The following is a 15861-nucleotide window of genomic DNA, read 5'->3' on the forward strand; positions in this document are numbered from 1 at the left end:
TAATGTTATTCTCATCTCTTAATGTTTTTGCATATCAACTAATTTGTCTTTACAATTGCTAAACAGCACCACCTACTGGTGGACAAATGAACATTAGAATAAACATTGATTGGTTGATTATTTGTAATATAATAATATTATATATTATAATTATTGTATATTGAGAGTTAATTGTAAATTCAACTATTGTACAAATTTAAAAAGTAAGGCAGACTGCCACGTGCAGCGCCACATTTGGATGTGTCTGAAGCATGGAGCTTGACTTCCCTACGTTTCTCCTAGGCCTTGAGCTTGTTTGGAGGTTCTAGCAGGGAGCGCAGCTACTGGTATACCGATGAATGGTCGTCCGCCGCGGGGGGACGTCGTCCTCTTCCACCGAGCGCGGAGCGTCGGGAGGGACACACATGGAGCGGTGAGGGAGGAAGGGGACACCCGCCTAGCCAGCCAGATCAGCCGAATCAACCCTAGCGATCAATGGGGTGACAGATGTCGCAGCCAGATCGCCCTCACATCCAAGTACGAAAGGCGGGGCCACCAATATACATGGCTCCACTTGGGTCTACCATTCTCCCTTATGGTGCTCCAAAACGAGCTCGGGCTTGCATATCGTCTATATATATATCGCCTGGGTTGTTTATCGATGTTTTTGGTTTTACTTTGTCAACCGTTTGGAAAAGCGATCGCTTAAAACGAACAACTTAGTTTTTACCCATGATGTTTAGCGGCAATGTGTTAATAAGCTGTTTCAATTGGCCAGAACCGACCAATCACCGCCTTTGCACGGCTTCTCCGCCTTCGACGTCTCCCCTGCTGGTAAAAAAAAGGGGAAAAGAAAAAGTTACATAAGTCGCACTTTTACTCCAGTCAGACTTCTGAACTGTGGTCATTTGGTGCGCAGGTAGGAGACCTCTACACTCAGGTAACAGCCGCGTTTTTAAGCATTAAAATGTCATGTTTGTGACTGAGTTCTGTGTTTAGTTTTGCAGGTTTTCAGTTGCATTTAAAACAACAGTCATGTCTGAAAGGGTTGTACTGCACTATTTCAATGGGAGAGGGAAAATGGAATCAATCCGTTGGCTCTTGACAGTTGCTGAGGTGGAGGTAAGAAAAGGGTGTGGTGAAGTTACTCTCAAGAGTTTTCTGTCTGTATGTGTTCTAAATCAGTTTTATACTTTCACGTTAACAGTTTGATGAGATGTATCTGACAACCAGAGAACAGTATGAAAAACTCCTGAGTGGTAAGTTACAAAAATGTATGGCTGGATATGATTAAGTATTTGTTAACTTCATCCAATATATGACGCAATCTGGGATGAGCTGGCAGTTTGAAATCAAAGGGCTGAAATAAAAAATTATGACCTCTAGTCACAAGGTCAGTGAATGTTTGCTCTGCATTACCTGCTGCTGTTTTCTCCTCAGATGGAGCACTCATGTTTCAGCAGGTTCCCATGGTGGAAATTGATGGCATGAAGCTTGTTCAAACAAAGGCCATCTTACATTACATCGCAGGAAAGTACAACCTCCATGGAAAAGATCTCAAAGAACGAGTCATGTAAGGCCCTCCTGTTTGATCAGTTAATCTCCACCTGTATTGTGGCTGTGGTCAGACAAAACTTGTAATTGTTTTTTTTTTTTAGGATCAACATGTACTCAGAGGGACTGACTGACCTCATGGAAATGATAATGATGCTGCCTTTTACCGCTGACCCCAAACCAAAACTGGACAACATTCAGACCAAAGCCAAAGAACGCTACCTTCCTGTGTTTGAAAAGGTATACTGATTTATTTTGTGTCTGTAAAGATAAAACACTGGCCTGATGATGCTCGCATGTTACAACATAATGTGTGTTCTCAGGCTCTGACTGGACCTGTGTACTTGGTGGGAGGTAAACTGAGCCTTGCAGATGTGCTGCTGCTTGAATGCACCCTGATGCTGGAGGAGAAGTTTCCTGGGATTCTTGCAGACTTTCCCAACACCAAGGTGAAAACTTTCTGCACAGCTGAATGAAGATGTATTCGCTGTATGCTTTTAACATACCTTTTTTTTTTTTTTTTTTGGCATCCTCCCTTACAGGCTTTCCAGGGCAGGATGACACTTATTCCTGCCATCAGCAGGTTTCTGCAGCCAGGCAGCAAGAGGAAGCCACAGCCAGATGGAAATTACACAAAGACTATTATGGAAGTGTTCAAAATCACCATACCATAAACTCTGTACAAGAAATCTGGCACATTCCATGATTGGACAAACCTTACACTATCAACAAAACCATTTAGCATGAGAACAAATAAGAAATCTGTTATAACATCATATAGGAGCTGTGACAAAATGATTTGAACTAAATAAATTGTTTATTTTTGAGCAATTTTGTGAATCTGCACTGTTTTTGCTTCTGGTTCTTAAACCACACACATTTTTCTATGAATCACATTTTATTTAGTGCTGCTACAAAAATTATACTGATATATTTTGTTCTCTGAAAGATATGATAGGAATGAAGTCAAGAATACAAACTTTACTCTTTTTCAGTAATCTAACTAATGACAAGCAGTGCACATATCATGAGGTTTACATTCATAAAGCCTCATAAAGTTTATATCTTAAAAATTAAAAAAGGGCTTATGTTTATGTATTTTAATTGGATGTATGATGGTCCCTTTAAAAAGCGTGTGGTCCTCAGTCACGCTATGATCAGCAGTAACAAGCGAAACACCATGAGCAAACTGTAGGGAAGAGACCACACACGTTAATAAATGCCAAATCAGCAAAGTGTGCAATAAATAGTTCCTTCATGTTCTGACCTTAACCCAGCCATAATCCCAGCAGGCATCAGTTTCCCAGACTTTTTGTATCTCATTCCCATGATGACCGATAGGACGCCAGAGGCAACTGAAAGAACAGGAAAACACCATGACACGACATGTACATGACTGAAGCCCTAATAGCCCATGAAATACTCACGCAGTGAGATCTTGATGTCCTTTGTATCCAAAGAGATGTTAAAGGCACCATAAGCAGACAATCCACCAAAAACTAAACCAGCCATCAGAGACATCACACTGCCTGCAGTGAAACAGAGACCCACAGAGACAATCGGTGTGTTTTAGCCAGGATTAAAAGAAAAAGTTAAGATCATCAAATGTGAGCTTTTAACCTTTTCTCTTGTATCCCATAAATCCTCCAAAGACGATGGCTGCAGCATAGCTAAATCCAATCCAGTCCACTGCCATCACAAACCTGAAACACAGAAATGCTAAGATTTAGGTATGCTGGGTGCTCATGTTTAAGTCGGATTTTTAACAGCAAAACTTGGGCTAGCTAGAATATACACAAGTTAGATTATAGCAGCAACATAATGTATCTTCCCGTGTAGTCCTAAAATCACAGTAGTTGAAAAAAGCCCTCTAGATGTCACTGTGAACCTTTGATTCAAACTAAAAACAACAGAAGAAGGCTACAGACAAACACATTTGCGCCTATGAACCTAATGAGTAATTTAACATTACGTCATTGCCATCTCACTGTCATAATACTTTATTTTGCTTCGTTTCGCTTCATTTTACACACCTTAAATCACACCAAGTGAGCAGCGACTGCAGGTAAAAACACAAACGTCTTCTTCAATTCGTGACTGCACTTCCTTGTTACTGCCCACTAACCGTAGTGTGCATGCGCCATGTGTTCCGTGCCATGTTCGCTGTCCGCTAATAAAGTGGGAAAGTAGCTTTTTGGTTTAGATTCTGTTTCAAATGAACCCATAAAGAGGTCAAATGTGCTATATCTACTCACACATAAACCTGGTTTTATGGTGTGCCGCCATGAAGTCCACTGTATTTGTATATGTTCTTGTAAATTGGACTGAAATTGCTTTATCCAACAGATACGCGTTTATCCGTTTGACTAATTGATGATGATATTATAGCACCACCTATTGGTTGTGTGGGGGTAAAACATTATATCCAATCTGCGAGTATTGTGACATGCACGGTAACAACTCAACTCAACTCAACTTTATTTATAGAGCACTTTAAAATCAACCAAGTTGGCCAAAGTGCTGTCCACAAATATAAAAGCATATAAAACACATGAAGATAAAAAAACAATAAAAACATAGTAAAAACATAAGACAGTAAAAGTCAACATCTCAGACTGAGTTAAAAGCCAAAGAGAAAAGGTAGGTTTTCAAAGAGGATTTAAAAGCTACAAGAGAGTCAGCCTGCCTAATGTGCAGGGGCAGATTGTTCCATAGTTTGGGGGCAGTGACTGCGAAAGCACAATCACATCTGGATTTCCTCTTTGTTTGTGGGACTATTAAAAGAGACTGATCTGCCGACCTGAGAGAGCGTGAGGGAGTGTATGGCTGAAGCAGGTCAGACAGATACTGTGGGGCGAGGCCATTAAGACATTTAAAAACAAATAAAAGAATTTTAAAATCAATCCTAAAATGCACTGGGAGCCAATGAATGGAAGCTAAAACCGGAGTGATGTGCTCAAATTGTTTGGTAGCTGTTAAAAGGCTGCAGCGTTTTGAATTAATTGCAGACGAGACAGCAGCGTCTGGCTGAGCCCAACATAAAGTGCATTACAGTAGTCAAGTCTACATGAGATAAAAGCATGGATTAAAATCTCAAAGTGATGTCTTGATAAAAATGGCTTGACTTTGGCTAGTTGTCGTAAATGATAAAAACTGGACTTGACAACTGATTTGATCTGCACATCGAATTTCAGACCACTGTCCATTTTTACCCCCAGATTTGTGGCTGTTTCTGTCACATGTTGACTCAGAGGACCCAGATCCACATGAACTTTGGAAGCATCACAAGGGCTGAACAACATGACTTCAGTTTTTTCGTCATTCAGGCTGAGAAAGTTTAATGACATCCATGCCTTAATCTCTGCAATACACTCTAAAAATTTGTCTAAACAAGAAGCCTCTCCCTGTTTTAGTGGCAGATACATTTGACAGTCATCAGCATAACAGTGAAATGTGACACCATGCTTTCTGAAAATAGATCCAAGAGGAAGTATATACAGGGAGAAAAGAAGAGGGCCAAGTATAGAGCCTTGAGGAACGCCACACCTGAGAGGTGCTGCACGTGACTCCGCTGTTCCAAGTTGTTCTCCCTGTTAGGTAGGACCTGAACCAGTCTAAAGCACATCAACTCGGATATACCGCGTGTCACGTACAAGCAGATCTACCAATATCTAAATTTATAAATGCATTTTTTTCAGTTTTCAACCAGTAATAGCAGTCGAGTTGTATTTATTACACTATATGGTATAAAATCTTTATACCCAGTCAACATCATATGGAACCACTCACCCTTTGTTTTGCTAAATGAGAATTAATTCACTTGTTGTAGCTGTTAGTTCTCATTTAATAACTTAAAAAGTGACTGATTAATTGCGCTGCAAGATCAGGTGCTTGTTCCAAGTTCAACCAATCAATATCAAATATTGTAGCAGTGATACTTATACACAAGTATATCTGAGTAAACAAGAAAAAAAAAACACTCAACTTTCCCCAAAGAAAACCACTTTATTTCAATCCGACCCCTTGTTTCCATTCCTTATGCATGTTAAAGGTTTTATCATTTAATAATAGTCCTCAAAAAGTGTAAATCAATGCATTCTTAGAGCAAAATAAGCCACTATGATCTGTAGACAATGTGACCACACACTGCAGTCAGCAGCAGCAGCAGCAGCTCCAGCGGAGCGCCTCTGTACGGTCACCTGGTGGAAAAAGAGCCACTGTGGCCCTCCATGAGCCGGCTGAGGAGTGACTCCTCCAAAGAGAAGGCACACGTTTCCAAAAACAGTTGGCATTTAAATACGGTCTACGCAGAGTTTCCTGATGAGTTACAGTATTGATCTTGTCAGGATATAAATGACTATAAAATGGCTGACAAGGGTCATTTTAAGAACGAGGAAGAATTAGTTAAGTGAGGTATTGGAGTGACATGTAAAACCATGAGATTACTGTACCAACATCCACATAAGGGAAACGATGCTAACTCTAGAGGACAAGGTCGAAGACACGTATGTAAAGTGACTCGTGGAAAATGCAATGGTTTCACTTGAGTAAACAACAATGGATGTACAGTGCATTTAACAATACAGTGATGCTTATAATACAAATGGCTTTGAGTGCACAGGAACCTGTGATATACTGTTAACATGGCTTTCTGTTAGGTAGATAGTTTAACATGGTACTCAAAGTAACAAATGCATATAAAAGTTATGAAACTGAATGCCATTATATTTATCTATAAAATCAAATCAATAGAGTAGACATTAAGCTTGTTTGCTGTCATCATGGCTGGCAATAAAACAAAATATTGCTTAACGTAAAAACACATTGTTAATTCACCAGATTTTGGCAATTCCTTTAGTAATATTTTACATTGGTAGAACCTATTTAAAGCATACATTCCTCTATTATGAGCTTCAGTGACTTCTCAAAAAATGTTGGATTTTTGTGAGGGGATACAAACAAGTTTTAACGGCTACATTCATCGTCATTAAACAAAGTGATGTCGGTGTGAGTACGAATGGTAAACAATGCAGCTGGTGTCATGTTAGGAGCCACTGTAGAGGACTGTATGCTGTTTTGTTTAGGCTTACCAAAGTAAAAACATTTCATGTGAAAGAAATGCATAACTCTCCTGGTTGTGGGTATGGCATAAAAACAGACAGCCGATATTTACAGAAAAGAGGTTTAGGGTCCATGTAAAAATATGACTTTTTGTCAGAAATTCCAACTTTTCTCCCAATTCTGTGAGTTTCTGCCCCTGATTTTAAGCTGTATAGAATTTTTAGACCCCCTCTTCTGGTGTAAATTTCAGAATTCTGAGATTCACTTTTTCTGTGAGAAAAACATTACAATTGTGATGATTTTTTGCAACTAAACTGGAAAAAGTCACAGTTCTCTGTTTAATCCAGATTTCTGAAATTATAATCCTAACTGCAGATTGGTTTTTTGAGAGTTCTGAGGAAACAAGTCAACAAAACAAAGAATATTTTCACAGAAATCTGATATTACAGTTAGAATGTCATTTTTTATACAATGTCCCTAACAGTCTTCTGTAAAGATCAGCGAGTCAGTGCACTTTATCAATAATACTTCATCATCAGTAGGCTTGTGTAATGTCAGTTACAGCTGATCATGATCATTAAATATGTTTTTAATATTTAGAGCTCTTAAACTGGCCAATGACTGATGGAAAAGCATGCAAGAATACTATTGTGGTTAAATCTGATGATGGGGAATAGTTTTAATGTTTTTTTTTTTATTATTATTTTATTGCTTAGGTTTAGAAGTATCTCTTAGAATTTCTCTAATTTTTTTAGCACTCATAATTTTAGGCTGCAAATCCAAATAACGTGAGGGAACAAGTAGGACAAAAAGCTTATTTCTCAGTATCTCCGGTCAACAGTTGAACAGACAGACTTCTGAGCCTCGTATCAGACTCTGCTCTGCATCTGGAACACTCCTCGTGTTGCTGTGATACAGGAAAAATGGCACCTCCTAGTCTTTTGTGCGTCTCATCTTGACAGCCTTTTGCCCTGCTTGTTAAGGGAAAAAGTTCACCCACAGCCAGCCCAGCAGTGTCCCATACACCCAGGTTCTCACATAAATTTTCCTGCCATTCTCTGTCAGCAGTAGTGGCAGTGTCAGCCCCCCCAGGATCATCACGGAGGGGAGGGTTTTCGAGAGCGTCAGCGGAGAAGGTTTGCCCTGCCCAGGGAACTGGCAGATTTTGTCTGGATCCTGCGACTCGTAGAAATCCGTCAGCAGCCTTTAGAAAAAGACGGATAAGTCTCTGAGGATTTCAGCAGGTCTGAGAAATGCATAAAACAACACACACACACACACACCCGGATGTTTACAGCACACGCACACACCGCACTCACTCACAATCAGGGCTTTTTTGTTGCTTGTCTGGCGTCATGAAATTTGAGATCAATAGATTGCTACCTTCTGTAATATAAATACAGCGTCCCTGCAAACACTCAGTTTACAGTTTAACGGTGTGTTTTCTGTCGTGTCTCCAGTGAAAACTGACGGCAGGGCAGCATGAGAATGTTGATGTGTTCCATCAAAACACGAAACAAAAGGAAGCTGTTGGTCGTTTTTTAGCATATAGGAGCTGCTCCCTATCTTTATAAAATAGTACAGTAAAGGATTTTGTTTGGGTTTTGCACCAAAAAAACAACTCCAAGATGATATGCTGCGCCTACAGCTGTTGAGACGGGGAAGAAAAACCTCACTGTTCACATATTGATCTGATCATGCAATTTCAACATGATTAATTGCTCTCTTTACACATACACACACACAAAGACAAACACACACTTACCGGTCCTTGATTTCGAACCGATCGTGCAGCCACCTGCGGAAAAACAGCGGCTCGGAAGGGATTTCCTTTATGTCTACACGGTCGAAGTGTATGTGGATGCGGGGGCATTCTTTGCACAGGAATTCTGTCGAACACACAAAAATAAAGAGACTAAACAAAAAACAGGAAGAGCCTTTCAGCAACACGGCACGTACAGTAAGCACTTTAAATCAACACGAGGTGACAGTGATGGAGGAGAGCTTCTGTGACGGTGTCCTGCAACAACCTGAAGGCTGAAGAAAGCCAAGAGCAAGGAAAGAAAGGAGCTGCTAACAAGACTGAATAACATTTCCACTCAAATATAATTTGTTTATAGAGGTAAATTTAACAAAAACTATTTTTTACAGTAAATAGTCAAATAGGATTTGGGTCTCTAGCCAAAAGAAATTGTCAGGGCACAAAGACGAGCAAAGTGTCTGAGAAGGTCAGACATAAAAATGTCTGACCTGAGCCTTCACATAGAAAAAAAAAAGTGTGAAGGCTCAAGGCTACATATGTATCCCCAGAGACCTTCAAGTTCCTGTTTCCACAACATGCAATACTGTCAGGAAATGTGGCACCATGGCCAGAAAAGGAAACCTGATCGAAGTCAGCAGCGAAAGACTGATTCATCAGCTACTGCACAGATTTAAACTGCCCCTAATTAAAGTGGAGGGTCAGCAGGACTGGCACACGTGCAGAAGTCATTCTCCTTTCTCAAGCATTTGGCACCACAACATAAGACTCTTAAAATATTTCATAAATCAGCGAAGGGCCTATTAACAGAAACCTCACAGCTTCCAGCGCAGGTCGTGTGTGTTTGTGCAGAGCAATGTTCCAAAACAACCACCTGGAACAGACGACGGAAATCAGCTCTTTACTCCGGAGTGACAAACAACACCTCATGATCTAAATCCCTTTAATAACCTCTAATGAAGCTGAAAGAATCTTTAATATGTTCAGTCACCAGCAGCAACTAGAGACTGAATTCTCAACCGCTGAGACGTGGTTCAATGTTTAAATCAGGAGAGGGTTAACTATATGTACCAGTTTAACCAAAAACTTTTTCTGAATGGCCTATCTGAGCTAAAATAAGGACAGGTGTGTTTTTACACATCTTTTTTTTTTTTTTAAATTAAGTTTTATGTTTAACATAATTGAATTATGTCCTAGAACCACATGGCAGTAAATGCTAATACATGAGACTGACAAGGCATTGAAATAACACCAACATAATTAACGAGCCTTTCTAAATCTGACAACATACTGCTGCTCTCATACATTTCATTAAGTACACTAATACATATTAATAATAACTATTTTTGCTTATTGTGCAGTTTATGCATTACATACATGAAAGGTACCTGCAGAGCTGACATGTGAGCCCTCATATGGATTTAAATTAATATTAACTGATGTGGTAAGAGAAAAGAGGTCTTTGTGACTCTGTAATGACTTTGTAATTTAATACACAAGTAATCTGATTTGTTTTAATTTCAAACGAACAGTGTTACTTAAGGCCTTGTTCTATCACTGTTTATTAAATTCGTTTCTTTTAGTGTGTTATGTCCTACCAGCTTGGATTTTGCAGTGACCTCAGGCCACAGCAATATATAAAAAGTACTGTGATTAAGGAACATATTATGCACCTTTCACGTTCACATCACTTGATGAATTTTTTAGTTTCTAACATGATATGTTTTTAGAGCTGATGACTCATCCTACACTAGTTTTGTATCCAATTAAAAAGTTTCCCACATTTTTGCCCCTTCACCAGCAGAGCTTAAGACATTGGAGTCAATCAATCAGACTGGAATATTCAGCACAGTGTAGCCTCTCTTTGAATCCCTGAATTGAAAGTAACCAGTGGACGTAAACTGTGACGCGAGTTCTCGTAGTTGCAATGTCTACGCTGCCCGGAGTCACTTCCACCTTTTTATGAAATCAGTAAAGTCACCTTCTCCCCATGAGACCAGGATGTGCGTGATGAGAGGAATGCTTTTCTGTTCTCTCCTTTGTTTGCTAGAAAAGCATCAATGTTTATTCCTGACTCAAACGGGATGTTTTTTTTCTCTTTAACATTCAAACAGTGCTCGTCTGACAACCGGGAACACGGAATAATCAAAGACTCCAAAACACGGAGTCACTGTGTTTACAGGAAGGCAGGATTGTTAATAGGTGATGTTTGCTATGTGATTAATTACCGGGGCGAGCTTGTACACAGTGTTGCTGGATTGATAGGACAACATGTTTATGGATACACTGATTAACACGACAAGAGGCAACACGACCGGAGCTGCAGGTCTGCATTCATATCTGACATTAAAACACCTCTATAAACTGACTGACAATTACAAGCAGCTTTTGCATTATTAAGTTAAAATGACAGCTTTAAACAGAGTGTATTGGTTTGTTTGTTTTTTTTACTTCTACTGATCACTATCAGCTTTGGCTCTTTAATGCTGCATTATGTTGTTTTTGATTGATGTGCTTTCCTTCTATTGCATTTAGTATTTTTTTTGTCAAGTTGCAGCCGTTTCATTTGTAAATGGGTTTAACCAGCATTCATTTTATGTTGAGCAGGCCCTCAATGTGAACACATTTTTAAATAAAAATGTCACAATCCAGCACAGAGAAATCATGTTACACTTTAACTTTCTAAATGACTTATGCAGGTATTACTCTTCCTGTGTAAGTTCAGGTGACATAAATATCATCTGCTAGACTCTGCCCACAGGAGGCACAGCAGGAAGGTGCTGCATCTATCTACAAACTGTTTTTAATAGAATATGAAAAAAAGTGCAAAGAACGTTTAAGACAGAGAAGCGTGTGTGCAAACTATACCTTCCTATAGACTTGGCACAGTGGGTTGAGGTCTATAGTGCTATATGCCACTTATATGTCATAGGTTTCTGTGAGTCTAATTTGTAGGTGAATAATCAGCCATACTTGCTTGCATGTTTGCGTGGCATTACATCCACCTTTTAGAGGTTGCTGCTTACCTGGCATCGATGGGGCGGGTTTCCTTTGACCTGAGCTGCCCAACGTCCCCTCATAGGCCACTGTGATGTCATACACAGCATCTAGATGGCCCTTCATGGTTTCGACAGCTACGTGAGAAGCTTTCATTCTGGGTGTTAGGGTGTGATTCAGAATGGCCAGCCCTGAAAAAAAGGATTTTATAGCTGTAATAAAATTCAATTATCAGCCTGTATAATACAGTGCAGTTCATAGTAGTAATTGCTGATATGACCATCTCCTCTTTGCACTACTAAAATCCCACAGAATATTTTGATTTACAAATGAAGTAGTTCTGTGAATACTTGACTGTGCCAGTCACTGCTCACAGTCACCATCCTCTGCTCACTAATACCTCACTAATAGCAGATAATGTCATGTGCCCATGTCAGCTCTGCAGAGCGATTTATTTGGATTAATGGGGGAAGGTGATATTCAGAGCTGTGGCCCAGAGATAGGCTTAATCTCTGCAGTATCGATGCAGTTTGTGAGCCAATAGAAAACACCCAGCTGCACAATGGAAACATAATTATAATACAGATGCAAACAAATGTAAAAAAGCTCTAAAACACTAGAGCCTCAGGAAGTGAAAATTAAAGCCGCATGTAATTTCACTTCCTCATGGTAGAAAAATAAATCTAATATAGCACTGCATGCTAATGCAGTGAATGAGTGCTACATTCCTATCAACAAGCAGCAAGTCCAGTTATTCCTCAGAACTCTGAGCTGCACAAGCTGAAATATTTAATAAGCAGCTGACTGCTTCCTGCCTCCACAGCAGAATTATTTATTTATTTTGGAGTTAACAAAGGCGATATTGAGGTTCCTAAATCTCTAATAATTTACTTAGTGTTTGGAAAAAATATCCATGAAAGTTCTACTTTCATGCATATTTGAAAGAGTTTTTGAGGATGTAAACCCATTAACCCCGATCAATGTTCAAGATCAGTGTGCCTCTATAATTCAGAATTTTAAAAAGTAAAAAGTGAACTAGCAACTTTTGAAACTGTATAAATATGTATGTAAATGATGCTCACTAGTTGAACAATTTCCTGCAAGTTTGACCACAGGTCATACAACAAAACTTGCTCAGCTGTTTTGCCGATCGAGTGGGCTGTGTTGAATTAGTATGCACCAGAACAGCAGTATCCTGCCTCTACCTTCTTTTGTAGCAAAAGCCTGACTGTCAGCGATAACATTCTTGAGCTCTGGATTATACCGAGTTCCTTCTGGGAAGATGACAAGGTACATCTGCGGGGAGAAAAAAAAAAGAAAAAAAAACATGAATTGAAAGCTTCAGTGTTGGTGTCTGCTAAAAAAAGAGGAATTTCCAACATTTGAGTAAAACACCTGAATGTGTCCTAGAAACGTGAACTTTACTCCAGTTTGCACACAAATAAGCAATTCTGCCGCACAATAAATTCAAAACTTATTTTTTTAATAAGTAATTTAACTTGTTTTTTTAAGGAGTGTACTGGCCAGGACATGTGACAACTATTACAAATACAAAGAGTCAACACAACAGAAACACAAGAACGCATTTGTATATTTAAGAGGAATAAGTCCTGAAAGCAAAGAAAAACTTCCTCCACTTGTTTTCAAGGATGTAAATTTCCACATGTAAAATTAATCCAGACCCAGAGAAGCTTTACAAATGGAGTCAGGCATCTGACCTTGGCGCACAGCAAGGTGAATAAGGGTATTACAATTTGTAATAAAAGTCAGCCCTCTATGGTGAACAGCATCCAGTGCTGCTCATGTATGTAACATCTGCATAATCCGACAAAACAGCCAAGTGGGATTAAATTATTTAAGTCAGAGAGTTTATTATTGACAATGTCAATAGTGTCGCAAGTGCTCTCATTTCAAGTACAAATGCCAAAACTAAGTCCTACTGTTTTGTTTTTGTAACAACTGATTATGTTAAACTTCAGCAAAGAACTTCACAATGGAGCTTTCAGACTACATTTAGGTCACCAGGACGAGTTCTATCAGAAACACACTCCCTAATCCCCCACAGCCCGAGCCAAAAAACGCGATTAAAAACAACCCCCTTCTACACAACAGACGCTACAGTTGAAATGTCTGATTATCCATTTCATCTCATTGCTGCTGCCGTTATCAGATTTTCAAGTACCACAAACTATGGTGCTGCCTGTGAAACATAGGAACACAGAAGTCCACAACATTATGTAGAACATAAAGTAATGTTTGGACATCAGGCCCTGGAAAATTAAACCAACCTATGGGTTCACAAAAACACTTTTATCTGAAATGGCCTAAAACAAGTTGTGTTGAGGATGTTAAAATGTGAAACCTACAGTGACACAAAACACAACGTAAGATGTAATTCTGTTTGGAAAAGAAATCCTGACTTTACCATTAAACTTTCTCTTCTGTTTGACTCTACAGAAAAATTAAAAGAGAACTTTTATGAAATGTTCTTACTGGTGCGCCACATTGAGTCTGTCTGAGCAGCTTCTTCCTCATCGCCTTTTCATTAAACTTAGCGCTTCGTTTCACGTAGACTCCCCCATGCTGTAAAAATAAATAAAAAGTTTAGTTACTTACAAGTTGTAATGGTGTATGTGATTCAAGTTATTGTCATATCTTTACTTTACAAAACAACATCCTCATACTCACACAGTTGCATTACCTGAGCGAAATACCATCCGTAAAGTGGGAGCCACTTGAGACCATCTTTAAGGACGTATCTGACATGACCAAGAGCGCTCTGTCTGATGGCAAGCATGTCAGCAATGATCCAGTCAGCTACAAAAAAAAAGAGGTTAGTTATTTTAATAGTGTTTCACAGAGGACTCTTTAAAGCAGCATATTCAAAATGCTTTACCTGTACATTGATGATTGGACAGGTAGATCACATTCTCTTTGTTCTTTGGTATATCGCCGTATATAACAATCTACACAGAAATACAATGTAGGTCAAAAGTGAGAAGATAAATGTCGCAACAGTCATCAGTATATTAAAGTATTCTTCAGGGGAGCATTTTTTGTTCTTTTCAAACAGCCCTAGTTCAGCACTTTTTTTTCAAGTGACAACCAAACGTGGGATGAATTTATTAAGCATCATCTACTGATGTGACCTTTGGTTGAGGACTTATTACAGGAAATTTACAGTACTAACGACATGGATTACCTTGTTTTCTACACACCCTAACGTACAAGAACACCAACTGTGCCAGGTGTGGTAACAATAGAGCAACAGAATGCAGATTTTCTTGTTCATCAGCCTGACAATCTGGTTCTAGGGTGGCACCCCAACACGTACACAATTTTTTTTTGCATTTACATCGTTTTAACACAATACAGAAACAAACTAAACTGAGTGTTCTGTTAAGTTTATTGTGACATGTTATTGCTTAAATTAGAGTACATATTTGCAGAAAGAGATAATTTCACTTTAAGATCACTTACCTCCACTCCTGTGTAGTTTTCAAAGAAGAACAGGACCATACTCTGGTAGATACAGTACAGCCGGTCATCAAGCCTGTGATACAGTCTCGCTGGTAAAACACTTGACAGTAAACGCCAGGTACCCCAGGACAGCAGATATGCTGGAGCTGTCCCCAGCATGATAGTGGCTGGTAACCAGTACCGCAGCGAGTATGTGTGCACCACCAAAGAGAGCAGCATGTTTCTACCTCTGGCTGTTCTTAAATCCCTGCTGGACTACACTCAGTGAACACTGTGTGTTAATTCACAGTGCAGCCTATCTACCCCCCACCACAACTGGCCTACTTTCCCCACACCTGTCCTGACAAGTCAGCATAAGAAAGTGAGAAAGCTGCAGTAAGAGAGAAGTGAACAGCTAGTCGGCTAAAGCTAATTTTAACCTTGTGTGCAAAACGTAGTTTGCAAGCTCGGTAAAAGCGCTAAGGTAAACTCATCCTGTAATTCATAAAAACAAAATAAACCTCAGTTATCGGAACAATACAGACATCCCAGAACAAACCGGAACACGACCTCAAACCGAACTCCATGCATTAATTCTATAAGTTAAAAAAAGCGTTAGCCTACAACTGAACGTGTTTGCCAAGACAGGAAGTTTCACCTACCGCTACATTTAACATAAACTACCTGCTCTTACGTGTCAACAATGATAAAGTTCAACCTAAAGTCAAATAAAGTGCTCAAATAGAAATATTCTCTATTTTCTCCCACAGTTCTTCATCTTTATCCGGCTAACTGATCACAAACTAGCTTCTAGCAGCAAATGTCACACACGCCTCCCTACGTAACACCACTCCGCAACATCGACGCAGCTGATTGGCCGAGTGACGTAAAAATATGAACCAATGGGAATAAGATATACCGCGACCTTAGTGTGTTGCCATATTAAAGGAGCATACCGTCTCTTTCCCCCTTTTCCACTAAATTTAAAGCCCCATACCTCAATTCAATGTCATGCAGTGAATTTATTTTCTTAAATTTAAGTTATGACAAGG

General features: G+C 39.4%; 3 protein-coding genes across 4 annotated transcripts; 1 reads left to right on the forward strand and 2 right to left on the reverse strand.

Annotated features, from left to right (window-relative positions):
• Positions 1–805: 805 nt before the first annotated feature.
• gsta.1 (glutathione S-transferase, alpha tandem duplicate 1) lies at positions 806–2364 on the forward strand. 2 transcript variants are annotated; one of them, XM_028423854.1, is made up of 7 exons: positions 806–898; positions 979–1101; positions 1187–1238; positions 1420–1552; positions 1638–1773; positions 1857–1982; positions 2076–2364. In XM_028423854.1, exons 2-7 carry the CDS (start codon positions 1015–1017, stop codon positions 2205–2207), a joined length of 666 nt encoding a protein of 221 aa, XP_028279655.1. In that variant the 5' UTR covers positions 806–898; positions 979–1014; the 3' UTR covers positions 2208–2364. The 2 variants fall into 2 exon arrangements, with proteins under 2 accessions (XP_028279655.1, XP_028279656.1); XM_028423855.1 differs by having other exon boundaries at positions 844–919.
• Positions 2332–3684, reverse strand: LOC114447531 (transmembrane protein 14A-like). Its single transcript, XM_028423856.1, has 5 exons — positions 3567–3684; positions 3154–3236; positions 2961–3062; positions 2801–2888; positions 2332–2722 (listed from the first exon to the last, which is right to left on the reverse strand). The coding sequence occupies exons 2-5, from the start codon at positions 3227–3229 to the stop codon at positions 2680–2682; spliced, it is 309 nt and encodes a 102-aa protein (XP_028279657.1). The 5' UTR covers positions 3230–3236; positions 3567–3684; the 3' UTR covers positions 2332–2679.
• A 3558-nt stretch (positions 3685–7242) lies between these two features.
• Positions 7243–15049, reverse strand: agpat5 (1-acylglycerol-3-phosphate O-acyltransferase 5 (lysophosphatidic acid acyltransferase, epsilon)). The gene is made up of 8 exons (XM_028423851.1): positions 14831–15049; positions 14247–14316; positions 14052–14167; positions 13844–13933; positions 12556–12646; positions 11380–11541; positions 8360–8483; positions 7243–7798 (listed from the first exon to the last, which is right to left on the reverse strand). The coding sequence occupies exons 1-8, from the start codon at positions 15047–15049 to the stop codon at positions 7573–7575; spliced, it is 1098 nt and encodes a 365-aa protein (XP_028279652.1). The 3' UTR covers positions 7243–7572.
• Between the last annotated feature and the right edge of the window lie 812 nt (positions 15050–15861).

The sequence above is a fragment of the Parambassis ranga genome, chromosome 15, assembly GCF_900634625.1.
Source record: "Parambassis ranga chromosome 15, fParRan2.1, whole genome shotgun sequence".
Lineage (NCBI taxonomy): Eukaryota > Metazoa > Chordata > Actinopteri > Ambassidae > Parambassis > Parambassis ranga.

Bases quoted from the DNA above. Each gene is read 5' to 3' on its own strand.
- gsta.1 (XM_028423854.1), top strand. From the start codon at position 1,015: ATGTCTGAAAGGGTTGTACTGCACTATTTCAATGGGAGAGGGAAAATG. The intron at 1,239-1,419 runs GTAAGTTACAAA...TTTTCTCCTCAG, and splicing joins GTATGAAAAACTCCTGAGTG to ATGGAGCACTCATGTTTCAG. The intron at 1,553-1,637 runs GTAAGGCCCTCC...TTTTTTTTTTAG, and splicing joins GATCTCAAAGAACGAGTCAT to GATCAACATGTACTCAGAGG.
- LOC114447531 (XM_028423856.1), bottom strand. From the start codon at position 3,229: ATGGCAGTGGACTGGATTGGATTTAGCTATGCTGCAGCCATCGTCTTT. The intron at 2,889-2,960 runs GTGAGTATTTCA...CTGTTCTTTCAG, and splicing joins GGACATCAAGATCTCACTGC to TTGCCTCTGGCGTCCTATCG. The intron at 2,723-2,800 runs GTCAGAACATGA...TCTTCCCTACAG, and splicing joins GGGATTATGGCTGGGTTAAG to TTTGCTCATGGTGTTTCGCT.
- agpat5 (XM_028423851.1), bottom strand. From the start codon at position 15,049: ATGCTGCTCTCTTTGGTGGTGCACACATACTCGCTGCGGTACTGGTTA. The intron at 12,647-13,843 runs GTAAGAACATTT...TTCTCCCCGCAG, and splicing joins AGACTCAATGTGGCGCACCA to ATGTACCTTGTCATCTTCCC. The intron at 8,484-11,379 runs GTAAGCAGCAAC...TGTGTTCGACAG, and splicing joins ACCCGCCCCATCGATGCCAG to AATTCCTGTGCAAAGAATGC.